The sequence below is a fragment of the Plecotus auritus genome, assembly GCF_963455305.1.
Source record: "Plecotus auritus genome assembly, chromosome: 3".
In the NCBI taxonomy this organism is placed as follows: domain Eukaryota; kingdom Metazoa; phylum Chordata; class Mammalia; order Chiroptera; family Vespertilionidae; genus Plecotus; species Plecotus auritus.
Window position 1 is genome coordinate 178,136,656 of NC_137772.1, and position 11,069 is coordinate 178,147,724.

At 46.7% G+C, this 11,069-nt stretch overlaps 1 protein-coding gene across 1 annotated transcript; it reads right to left on the reverse strand.

Annotated features, from left to right (window-relative positions):
* Window positions 1–6,446: 6,446 nt before the first annotated feature.
* CCDC184 (coiled-coil domain containing 184) lies at window positions 6,447–8,707 on the reverse strand. The gene has a single exon (XM_080659359.1). It carries the CDS (start codon window positions 8,261–8,263, stop codon window positions 7,679–7,681), a length of 585 nt encoding a protein of 194 aa, XP_080515485.1. The 5' UTR covers window positions 8,264–8,707; the 3' UTR covers window positions 6,447–7,678.
* Window positions 8,708–11,069: the final 2,362 nt, after the last annotated feature.

The following is an 11,069-nucleotide window of genomic DNA, read 5'->3' on the forward strand; positions in this document are numbered from 1 at the left end:
GCATAAAGTCTTCAATGGGAACTTTCCTTGTGATCGCTCCCCTCTCTATTTTTAAAATTCAAGTCTACAGCAAAAATTTAAAAATGCCTAGTAGGGTTGTATTCCTTATTGAAACCAGTGAAAGGGCTATTTCATGTGTCCTAGAGATGATAAGGAGTCAGCTGAGGCAGTTTGCATGGACTCGGGTGTGCATACAGGGGTAAACAAAAGCAAAACAAAACATGGGAAATTGTAGAAATTGTATGAAATGCTGTGGAATTCCCAGATTTTGGAAATTGAATTTGGTCCAATTAATCAGATCTCTGAGACATGAGAAGTCTCTTCAGACATCTGAGTTATATATAAAATGGCTATATCAGCATTACTAAAGTTTCTTTCAGCAATGGCATTTTTGAAGATTCTAAGAGGTTTATTCTTAGCTCTAAAGTCCTGTAATTTTTCATTGATATATTTATGACTCAATTAAATACCTATTTTCTGTTTATAAGAAAGGTCCCTTCCTGCTCATTTAATTGATTCCAGACATCCCCACCACCCACGTTTTAACATCTCTGAAATGGGATGTGTCTTATAAATAATAATCAATTCAGCTTACAATTCTTGTTGGCCAAGCAGCAGTTATGACAGAGTTGTCATTGCCTGCACATGCCTGGGCCTAGTTGTTATTCTATGTGGCATGATGGAAAATTATAATATCTTGATGTTTCATTTAATTAACCATTTAAAGATCATTTGAAGGAATATCTGACTTGCTTCCTGTCTGAACATCTTTCTTGAACACTTTCTGGCAAGATTAAAAAAAAAATCGCAGCTTTAAAACTCACAGAATAGGTGTTGTGGCCTGGAAGAAATTCCCAAAGACAACAGTGGAGCTCTTTCTAAGAAATGCTGCTTTATTAACACTACTAGAGGCCCGGTGGGGTCCCTCGGCCTGGCCTGCAGGGATCAGGCTGAAACCGGCTCTCTGACATCCCCCGAGGAGTCCTGGATTGCGAGAGGGTGCAGGCCAGGCTGAGGGACCCCACTGGTGCATGATCGGCCTGGGAGGGACCACGGAAGGGCTCCAGGGCATGTCTGGCCCTTCTCACCCAGTCCCAACCGGCTGGACCCCAGCAGCAAGCTAATCTACCGGTCAGGTCAGAGCATCTGTCCCCTAGTGGTCAGTGCACATCATAGTGACTGGTCGAAAAGTCAAACGATTGGATATTTAGCATATTAGGCTTTTATTATATAGGATAATGACCCAGAAAATAGGAACGCATGGAGAAGTACAGATATCAACAACTCTGAATCAATAAGTAATTCAGAAGTGTTGAGCTCAATATGAGGAAATTATAGGAATACCGTAATGACTTTCAGTTAAATTTATGTGCATTGTAGTGCTATAAAAAATAAATCTGAATGAACTCTTAAATAGGAGTGAAATTTTAAAATATAAGTAATAAGAAAGCATTGTAATAGCTTAATTGGCAGTATTTTTTCTTAATTTATTTTCTAAAATAGTGATGTGCCACACAATCAATGGTGCCTTAAAGTCAATAAAATAAGGTCAGTGCTTCAGAGACTATAAAAATGAGAAAAGCAGTTCCATCTCTCAAGATATTAATAATCTGGAAGGGGGAATAATAAGCACATAAAGAATAATAGAAGTAAAGAAATATAGTAACAGTCCCCAAAAGAGGTACAAACAAAAAGATTTGGGCATTTAAAGGAGGAAGAGATCACATTAGAAAAGGCTCCATGAAGGAAGTGGCATTTGAGAGGGCCTCGAAGAACCGAAGAACGGGTAGGATTCCAACAGGCAGAGATGGAATGGAGTAGGAAGAATAAAGAGGCTGAAACCGGTTTGGCTCAGTGGATAGAGCGTCGGCCTGCGGACTGAAGGGTCCCAGGTTTGATTCCAGTCAAGGGTAAGTACCTTGGTTGCAGGCACATCCCCAGTAGGAGGTGTGCAGGAGGCAGCTGATAGATGTTTCTAACTCTCTATTCCTCTCTGTAAAATATCAATAAAATATATATTTTTTAAAAAGAATAAAGAGAATGAGCAAAAAATCAGATCAGAAAAATGGGTATTTCTGGGAAATGGTGAATAGCATATTTGGACTATAGAGTTTATCATCTTTGGTTTTACAGACTTAAGAATTTGATGAAAGTTATGAACCCTATTCCTAGAAAGAAAAGCACAAATTCATAATAAAAAACGTTGTATGCTATTTCTGCGAATTTCCTACTTCTAGGTAGCATGAAAGGGGGAAGAGGAAAAAACAGCCTTGTCGAACACCCCCATGAGAAGCTGGTGCAGGTAACCAAGGCCGCAGAAGTCCCTTTTCTGGATGAGAGATTTCTTTCTGATGACACTTGGGAAGACCAAGAGAAATAAAGTCAAGGGCTAGGGGGAACTCATCCAGTCCACTCATCCAGAGATTGAAAGAGCTGGGATATCATTGGGAATCATTTACAGCTGACTGGATGATATGGGCTTCCAATTGATGAGACAGTGGCTAGAAAATGTACCTGGGAAATGAAATGTATGGCCAAAAGGTATGCCAGGCCTTACTAGGGAAGACTTTGACTTCCCCCAACCACTGGATTTTATATTTAATTCAGGATATAAGGGGGATATTTCTGAGAATGAATTCTCAGAGCTGTGTGTGTTTAGGAAGAATAATCTTTAGGATTATAGGTGTGTGAGAGGCTGGAGGAGACCACTTAGTTTATTACAGTTGATTGTTATATTGTTCAAATACATTTTACTTATTGAATTTCCTCTTCTGTCCCCACCACCCACTACTTGGCAGAGAGCCAGGCCTTTAGTAAGCTCACTGAATTGAAAGGCATAAATTCAACTTGGAGGGTCCCTTGTAATGTTTCTGTTCCTCACCAGGTGGCACCATTACAGCATTATTTACAGAGCAGGCATCCCTCTATGAGCACAGCGCTTCCAAGCAGAAAGGCTGTGCTTCTCAGAGGGAATTCACCTCTGGAAACATTCTAGAAGGGAGAGGGAGGGTGAAGAGGATGAAGGAGGGGTGGGGGATGGTAGCTGGGATAAAAGAGTAAAAATATTCTTTTTGTCCTATATTATTTTTCACTGTAGCTGAGTATCTTGACTGAATTTCTATTCCTAGGCATGTAGATCGGGAAAGATGATTAGGAAAACCTGCCTTTTCAAAGATGCAAGCAGTTTTCTGTCTTGCAAGGAGTATAGACTTAAATATATGTAGGAAAGAACTGTTCCTTATTTCTGAGAAAATTTCTAAGTAAGCCATCTCATTATACATATCAAGCAGAGACCATACTCTGCGGTGATACTGAGGCCACACCTAAAATTGCAGATTTAGCCTAGCCCGTGTGCCTCAGTGGTTGAGCATCAACACATGAACCAGAAGGTCATGGTTCAATTCTGGGTGAGGGCACATGCCCATGTTGCTGGGCTCGATCCCCTGTAGGGAGTGTGCAGGAGGCAGCCATCGGTTGATGATTCTCTCTCATCATTGATGTTTCTATCTCTTTCTACCTCACCTTTCCTCTCTGAAATCAATTTAAAAAATATTAAAAAATATATTGTTAAAAAAAAAACCTGCAGATTTATGTAGGAGGGTAGTTTGCAAGTCTTCGAGAAATAATTATTTCTCTAGAGCAGATTTTAGTTGTATCAGGCTAAAGTTATAGCATATTTCTACATAGTTGTGTTTGCATTTTGAAACTGAGCTAACCCAGAGAGATTTCCCTTAGACCAGTGGTCGGCAAACTGCGGCTCGCAAGCCACATGCGGTTCTTTGGCCCCTTGAGTGTGGCTCTTCCACAAAATACCACGGCCTGGGCGAGTCTATTTTGAAGAAGGGGCATTAGAAGAAGTTTAAGTTTAAAATATTTGGCTCTCAAAATAAATTTCAATCGTTGTACTGTTGATGTTTGGCTCTGTTGACTAATGAGTTTGCCGACCACTGCCTTAACCATTGAGAGACAGGAGTGCCAGAAACTGAAAGAACTGTGATGAATCACACTCCGTGTTGTGTTGGGCCCAGACATGAACTGCCGCACAAAGCTATGGAGGGGACCATTTCCTCACTTCTATATATCAGCAGTGCTCTAGCAGAGTGAAAGTATTAGAAGATCCTTAGCACAATCTAATGGGTGCCAATATAACTTGAATTTGTTGAGTAGGCTGTGAGTAATCAGAGTCATGTGAACATTTCAATTCAGTGGAAATACTCTGGAGGCACAGAGGCAAGGGCGTATTGCCAGTTCGATACAGCACCAGTTCAGACAGAATAATTTCTTCTTTGGTATTTTTTTTTTAATAAAAAAAGTCTCATTACTCTTTAGCTCAGTGATTCTTAGTTTTTTAACTTAATTCTTGCCTTTAAGTTAATAGATCTCTCTCTAGAGAGTTTTCATACTTACATGACTTTTGCATTCAATTCAAGGGGCTGTGACTCCCTGAAGTTCAATAGTGACCCCATCCATTAGTCTCAGGTTAGGAATTGCACCTGAAACTCACTAATTAGGACCATGCAAAGGAGAAATGCAAGAGGTGAGTGGGGAATAGGGAGGAAGAAGGAGGTGGGAGACCAACCTGTGCTGGATCCCTATTAGATGCTGGTGCAGGTGACCGAAGAAAGCTGAAGACTTGCTTTTCCTGGGGAGATTTTTATCTATCTGGACTTGGAATAGATGGAGCACTTCTAAGAGGCCCTGAGCTAAGAAACTGATAACCCATTTATGACAGTGGGCATAGAAAGGGGAACCAAAATGGAGTCAAGGATTACAGGACAGGGCTCAACCTGAACTTTGTACAGAGATTGGTTCTATGCTGGCTTGAGATTCATGTTAGACTCTGAAGAATCTGAGTTACAGGGAACACGAAAAGCACAAAAACGGAGCTGTGGCAGGGAGTGTCTGGGAGTATCAACATCTTCCTCTCAAGGGGAGGGTCTAAAAGGCCATCTTCTTGGTGTTATTACTGTATTATCATTCACTGGACTCTGAGAAGGGTCACTAACCAAAACCTGAGCTGCAATTTCTTGTTCCAACTGAGAAGATAAAATGTAACAGTATTTCCTTTCCAGGATTCTTAGACTTCTGAAGAGCAATTAGCAGCATGGTTTCAATCTAGGGTTCTTGAAGTCTTGGTTTTGCCAAGTACTAGCTCTGTGACCTTGAGCAAGTCTTGGAGTTTGTTTCTGGAACTGTTAAGTGAAAATAATAATAGTGCCTACTTCATATGGTGGTTGGGAGATAAAATTGGGCAGTGTCTGGCACACAGTAGAGGCTTAATAAATGATAGCTATCATTATTGTTAATGGTGATAAACACTGGAACGATAATAGGATCCTATTTCCAGGGATACTTCCCCACTAATATACTTTAGCTGCCCTCTTTAAGGCTCCAGCCCACATTTCCCAAACACTGTACAACTCAGGGCTTCCTCTGGTCATCCTATGTGTACAGAGCTAGCCTTGAAGACCTTTTCGGCCCATAACTGTGACAAAAAGGTCCATGTAGAATCTTAGTATCCCCTTTACTTGACTATCCTGAAGGATAAGAGTTCTTTAGATAAGAAAAGATTATATAAACAGAGAGCTTCTAGAACCTTCCCTAGGTAGTTTTGTTTTCCCAGAAGAGTCAGTCACCACAACCTCCTCCCCATTCCAAGAGAACTACATATAAAAAAACTAACATTTGCACAGACTTCCCAGGAGCCTTAGACATTTTCCTCCCCCCAAACTTTTTGTCCCCATTTTACACATGCAGAAACTAAGTCTCAGGCAATCGTTCAGTGTTGGAACTGATATTCAAGCCTAGATCTGTGACTCCAGTGCTCTTTCAACAGCAACCAGCAGCAAGCACGCACGCACGCGCGCGCACACACACACACACACACACACACACACACACACCCCACCCCAGCTCATTCTTCTAAATTTTGTTTGGGGCAGCCTTGGGAAATCCTCATTGCCCAGGGAGCTGACTAGAGCTCATGTCAGTCTGTGCTCCCTGGGGTAAGGCATTCCCCACTAGAGGCCTGAGGCAGTTATTGCAGTTTCCTTTGTGATGTGTCACTCTGCTCACAGAGATCCCCAGCAATCCCTCCCAAACAATACCCACTCCCTATCCCTCCCATGAAACAGGTATCATGCCATTCGAGGACTCAGGGTCTAGGCACTTCACTGAAAAGAGGTCTCTTGCACATCTGGAGTTTTGGCTACTAAAAATCCTTGTTGGTTTGGGAGTCTTAACACGTATCTTATCCTTTCCCAATGCAGTTGGAGGTCAATGTCCAGGATGGAAAGGAAAGCAGGTAGAGTGGGCAATGCCTGCCCTGACTAGGGCAGGTATGGTCAACTCCTTGGAATTAGAAGCAAGGAGAGAGGAGGGAAGGCATGGTCCCTGCAGTTCCCACTAAGCCCAACCCTGACACCCACCTAGTACCAGTCAGCAAGGAGGGGGGATGATGCCTCTTTATTAAGGTTAACACCAAGAAAAGCATTGAGAAGGAATACACAGAGGAGGAGGAAGGGCACACAAAGTCACCACTTGAGGAGATGGGAGGGAGGCACATCAGTTAAGAACCTCAGGACAGCCACATGCTCCATGCCCTGGTTGTGGGGGGAAAGAGGGAAGGAGAGGGGAGAGCGCCATGACAGCCTGGGGCTCAGAGAAGGGTCTGAAGCCCCCTGAACCTAACACCAGAGCCACAAGCCCTGCCCCTCAGGGCTCACATACTACTACACAAGTGGACACACATAACACACACAAGACATTATGGAGGCAAGACCGAGAGGCAGAGGGCAGGGACATATTGACAGGAAAAGGAACTGAAGTTAAGCGGGTGTAGCCAGGAGAGAGACAGTTTTTGGCTGTGGCCCCCAAAAGTCCCTCAAATGTCCCCTAAATCTGGGCTGTTGCTGAGCACCCCCAAGTCTCTGCCTGTGAACTGGCTCTTTGTTCTCTAAGTCCCAGCGAGTGGAAAAAGCAATTCCAGATGTAGTCAGCGACAAAGCAGGATCCGCTCTGCATGCAAAATCCTAGAGGTTGAGCTATTTTGTCTTCATGCACATTCATAGCCAGCTCCTCCCAGCCCAGGCGCCCTGGGAACCCCATTCTCCTAGATTTCCAGGGCTGCAGTTCCCTCCTCAAGCTTCCTTTACCAATCAGCAGCCGCAAAGATCAGTGAGGGGAGAGGCTTCTGCAGAGCGCTGAATATCTTGGATTTCAGCAGAAGGGGAAATTTTCTGTTGCCAGAACAGAATACCCCAATTCCTTAATTTCTAGGTAAATCGTTAGAGACTATTTGCCATGGTCCTGGATAAGTCCTTTTTCAGAATAGAAAAAGCAGAGTTTTATTTACACAATTCGGGGGTCTCCTGTTGGCTGGGGTGGGGGCGGAAGGACAGGGTAGGGGATGGATGGGAGTCCAGAGATGAGCGCATCCTCTCCCGGAACCTCACCTTTCTGCAGTTTGCTACGTCTCTTGCTTGGTTAGGCAGAAAGAATTCTCGATGCTCCCAAAGTCCTTCACCCTATAAATCCTTCCTCAAGGAGTCTCTCTCTCTCTCTCTCTCTCTGCCTGATCCACAGAGCAGCGGTTGGAGTGGAGCGTGCTGCACCGCGCTTGTTCATGCACTCGGGAACCCAAAGCCAGCTCGGGAAAGTAGTGCCCCTCGGAGTCCCCTCACAGGGAGGGCTCGCCCTCCAGCTGCAGCAGGGTAATATCAGGGAGATCGAGGGACTCCACAAGTGGCCCGTCCCCCGCAAGGAGACCAGCACAGGGGCTCTCGGAGCGCTCAAAGGGACTAGTGGGTGTGGAGGAGCGGGGCATTTCCTTTTCTTCATCGTCGTCCTCCTCGTCTTCAGGGTCGCGATCCAGCAAACCGCCGTCCTCGATCCCAGGCGAAGGGGTCTCGGGCTCTTGGGGGGCGCCCGGGAAGCTCCCGTTGCCGCCGACCACGCCCAGGCCGCCCTGGCGGGGCGCAGTGGTCATGATCTGGCACATGGAGACGATGGCCCGCTGGTTGGCGCACACGTCGTCCGAGAGCACCTGGATGTGCGAGGCCTGCTCGTCCAGGGCCCCCCGCATGGCCCGCACGTCCTCAAACAGGGCCTGCAGCTGGGCCTTCAGGTGCTCCATTAGTTCCTTCATGCCGCCGTTGTACTCGCCGGAGATCACGTCCCCAACGGCCGGCACGGCGGACACCTCCAGAGGCGCCGGCAGGTCGCCGCCGTCCTTGGTCATGATCTCCAGCAGACCGTCCTCCATTGAGTGGCAGAAGCGGTGGTGGCCGCTCTGGGGCAGGTCCAGCCCGGCCTCCCGAATGGGGCGGAGGGAGGGGAGCGGTCCCCGGAGGGACGGGGCGGAGCCGAGGTGAGAGGAGGCTTCCGAGAGGGGCGGGGAGCCGACGTGAGGAGGTGAATCCGGGCGGTAGGATCCGGGAGGCCCGGAAGAGCCCGCGGGACGGGGACCGGGCAGCGTCCGTCCCGCTCACCCCGGGGCGAAAGCGCCTGCCCCGCCTCGCCTCTAGGACTGCGCCGGTGTCCGCGCGCCCTCTGGGCGCCACGCGCACCAAGTGCTCGCTGAGTCCCCGGGTCACAGAAGCGTTTGCGAAGGGGCCGGGGCGAGGCCGAGACCCGTGGCGGGTCGGGTTCGGGACTCCCCTCAGCTATTAACCGCGAGTGTGGCTGGAGCGGCAGGGGCGGGTCTCCCAGCCGCGGATGCTCCCGTTTCCAAGGCGACGCATGGCACGTCAATGACGTGTGTCTCCAAGGCAAGCAGGAAGTGGAGGAGAAAGGGGAGCGTGGCTGGGAAGCTGCAGTGGGCTCTGGTGTCTGAGCCAGCGGGTGGGGCGGGAGGGGAGAGGACGTTGCAGTGGCCTCCGCTGAGGCTGGAGAGAGCGTGTGGCTGCAGTATTTATTAGGAAAGCAAGAGAGAGCAGTTCACTGCATAGACCCCAGGTCCGGGAGAGGTAGTCCCTCCCCCCGTTGGGGTGCTCGATACTGAGCGCGACTGCCTTGGTAGGATTTTAACTTGCTCGAAATCCTTTCTCAGAGGATGGCGCTAGAGCCCAGTCTTGCTTCTCTGTCCTTCAGCGGTTGGCAGGGAAGCAGAGAGGGTAGAAAAGGGGACACTAATAATTCCAGATTAGAGCTGGAGCGCGGGGGCGCGCTGGAGCCGGCCCCGCCCAGCCTTGGAGTTGCAGAAGCGGGGAGGGCACCCTGGAGGTTTCCGCCTCTCGGGTTTCTGCAGTAAATCAGCCCTGTCACTGTAGATAGCACAGGAACAGAGAAAGGATGGGATTCCCTCCCATATGAGACCTAAACACTCCTACCCAGGGTACTGGGGATTTTTCCTGGATGGTGAGACAAAGTACTTCAGTTTTGAGAATGAAAGCTCCGTTAATTTTGTCTCTTCCGAGCCCTCTATCGCCATCACGGAATCCCCAGCACCTAAAATAGTGCCTGGCACGTAGTAAGTGAATGCTAAATACATTCGTTGAATGAATAACAAGAACTACGATGTCCCCTTCCTTCACCCATAGCCCTCCAGCCCACACATAGTGGATTTAAGAGACCTGAATTCAATTTTGTTCCTGCCACTTAATTCAGAGACCTTGAATAAACTATTTTCCTGGTTTGTTAGGGTATTGGACTGGATAATTTTTAATATTATCTCTAACTCTGAATAACTCTGCATTAGCTAACAGGTGAAAAGGAGACAGTGTGTAGAAGGGGTGGATGTGTTTTGGGCAGAGGGTGGGGGTGGGGGTGAGCGTGGGGTGGGGGTGGGGAGACTGTGTGTGAAGATAATTCCCCCTGGGCAGACCCAGTACCCAGGTAAAGATATACACTGAGTGTCTCAACCTTTGTGGCAACTCCTTTTCCTATTGAGGGGTGGAGCGGGAGGGATGAGGGAGGAAGAAAATCTGAATTTAACATATTTACAAATGACTTTAGATTGAAAAGCAAACAGCACCTGGGCAGCAGCATACTTACCAATTAGTAGATTAGAGAAGCCAAGTGATCAGAAACCAAAAATGAAGTTCACAAGAAGAAATAAATCTGAGTAGGAGAAACAAATTGTATCACTCCCAGGTAGGGAAGAGCTAGGTGTGAGTATTTTGTATACCAGTGGTTCAAGGATAGCAAGTGTGTTACCTGGGGTTTCCCTGGTTGCATATTCTACTGAAGAAGACAGGGCTGGCCCAGAGGAACTTTCATGGTTCTAAAGAGCTGTATGGCCTATGCCTATGTTACTGATATTAAAATAGAAATAAGTGGGGAAATACCCTAAATAGCAGAATGTTTCATATAAGGCGTTGCTGACATAATAAAGTATTATGCCGCTACTAGAAATTTGATTTCACTAAACAAATATATCAACAAAACCCCCCTAAAATATTGTATTTTCTCAAACAAATGATCCAGTCCTATTTGCTTGCTCATTCCTCCTTACTCCATTCCACAGACTTGTGCCCTTACCTTGGTTATCCTACCTCTACCAGTTGCCCCAGAGATTATTTCTAAAGCTCTGGAGAAGACAAAAATGCTTTTTCTTGGTTTCCCTAAGCAAACCAATATGGCCTGGTATTTACAAAAAAGACTTTACCAAAGAGCTATAGGAAAACTAGAAACAGAGACAAGATACACGAGTGCATGCACGCACACCACACACACACACACACACACACACACACACACACACACACACACGCCAACCAGTTGAGCTTACGCAGCATAAGTTTCTGATCATATTTATAGCAAGCATATTCTCAGGGCTTACAGGTCAACCCTGCTGTTCATTCTTCCCTGGAGAGCTCTGCTATAAGTAGAAAAGACTGGCATGACTTGTAGGGTTTTTGCCTTTCTGTTACTTCACATCTCTTGACCAGCACTTGACATGGATGAGTTCATCTTGCCAGCTTCCTCACCCGTCAGGTGAGTCCCTGCCTTCGATCTACTAGGAGTGACCCTGTCCCCAGTATAGGGCCTACCATCTTAGCCTTAACCTTACATTAACCATAGCTAGATTATGCCATCATACAAGGCCTTTGAGGGTACCACGTATGTCA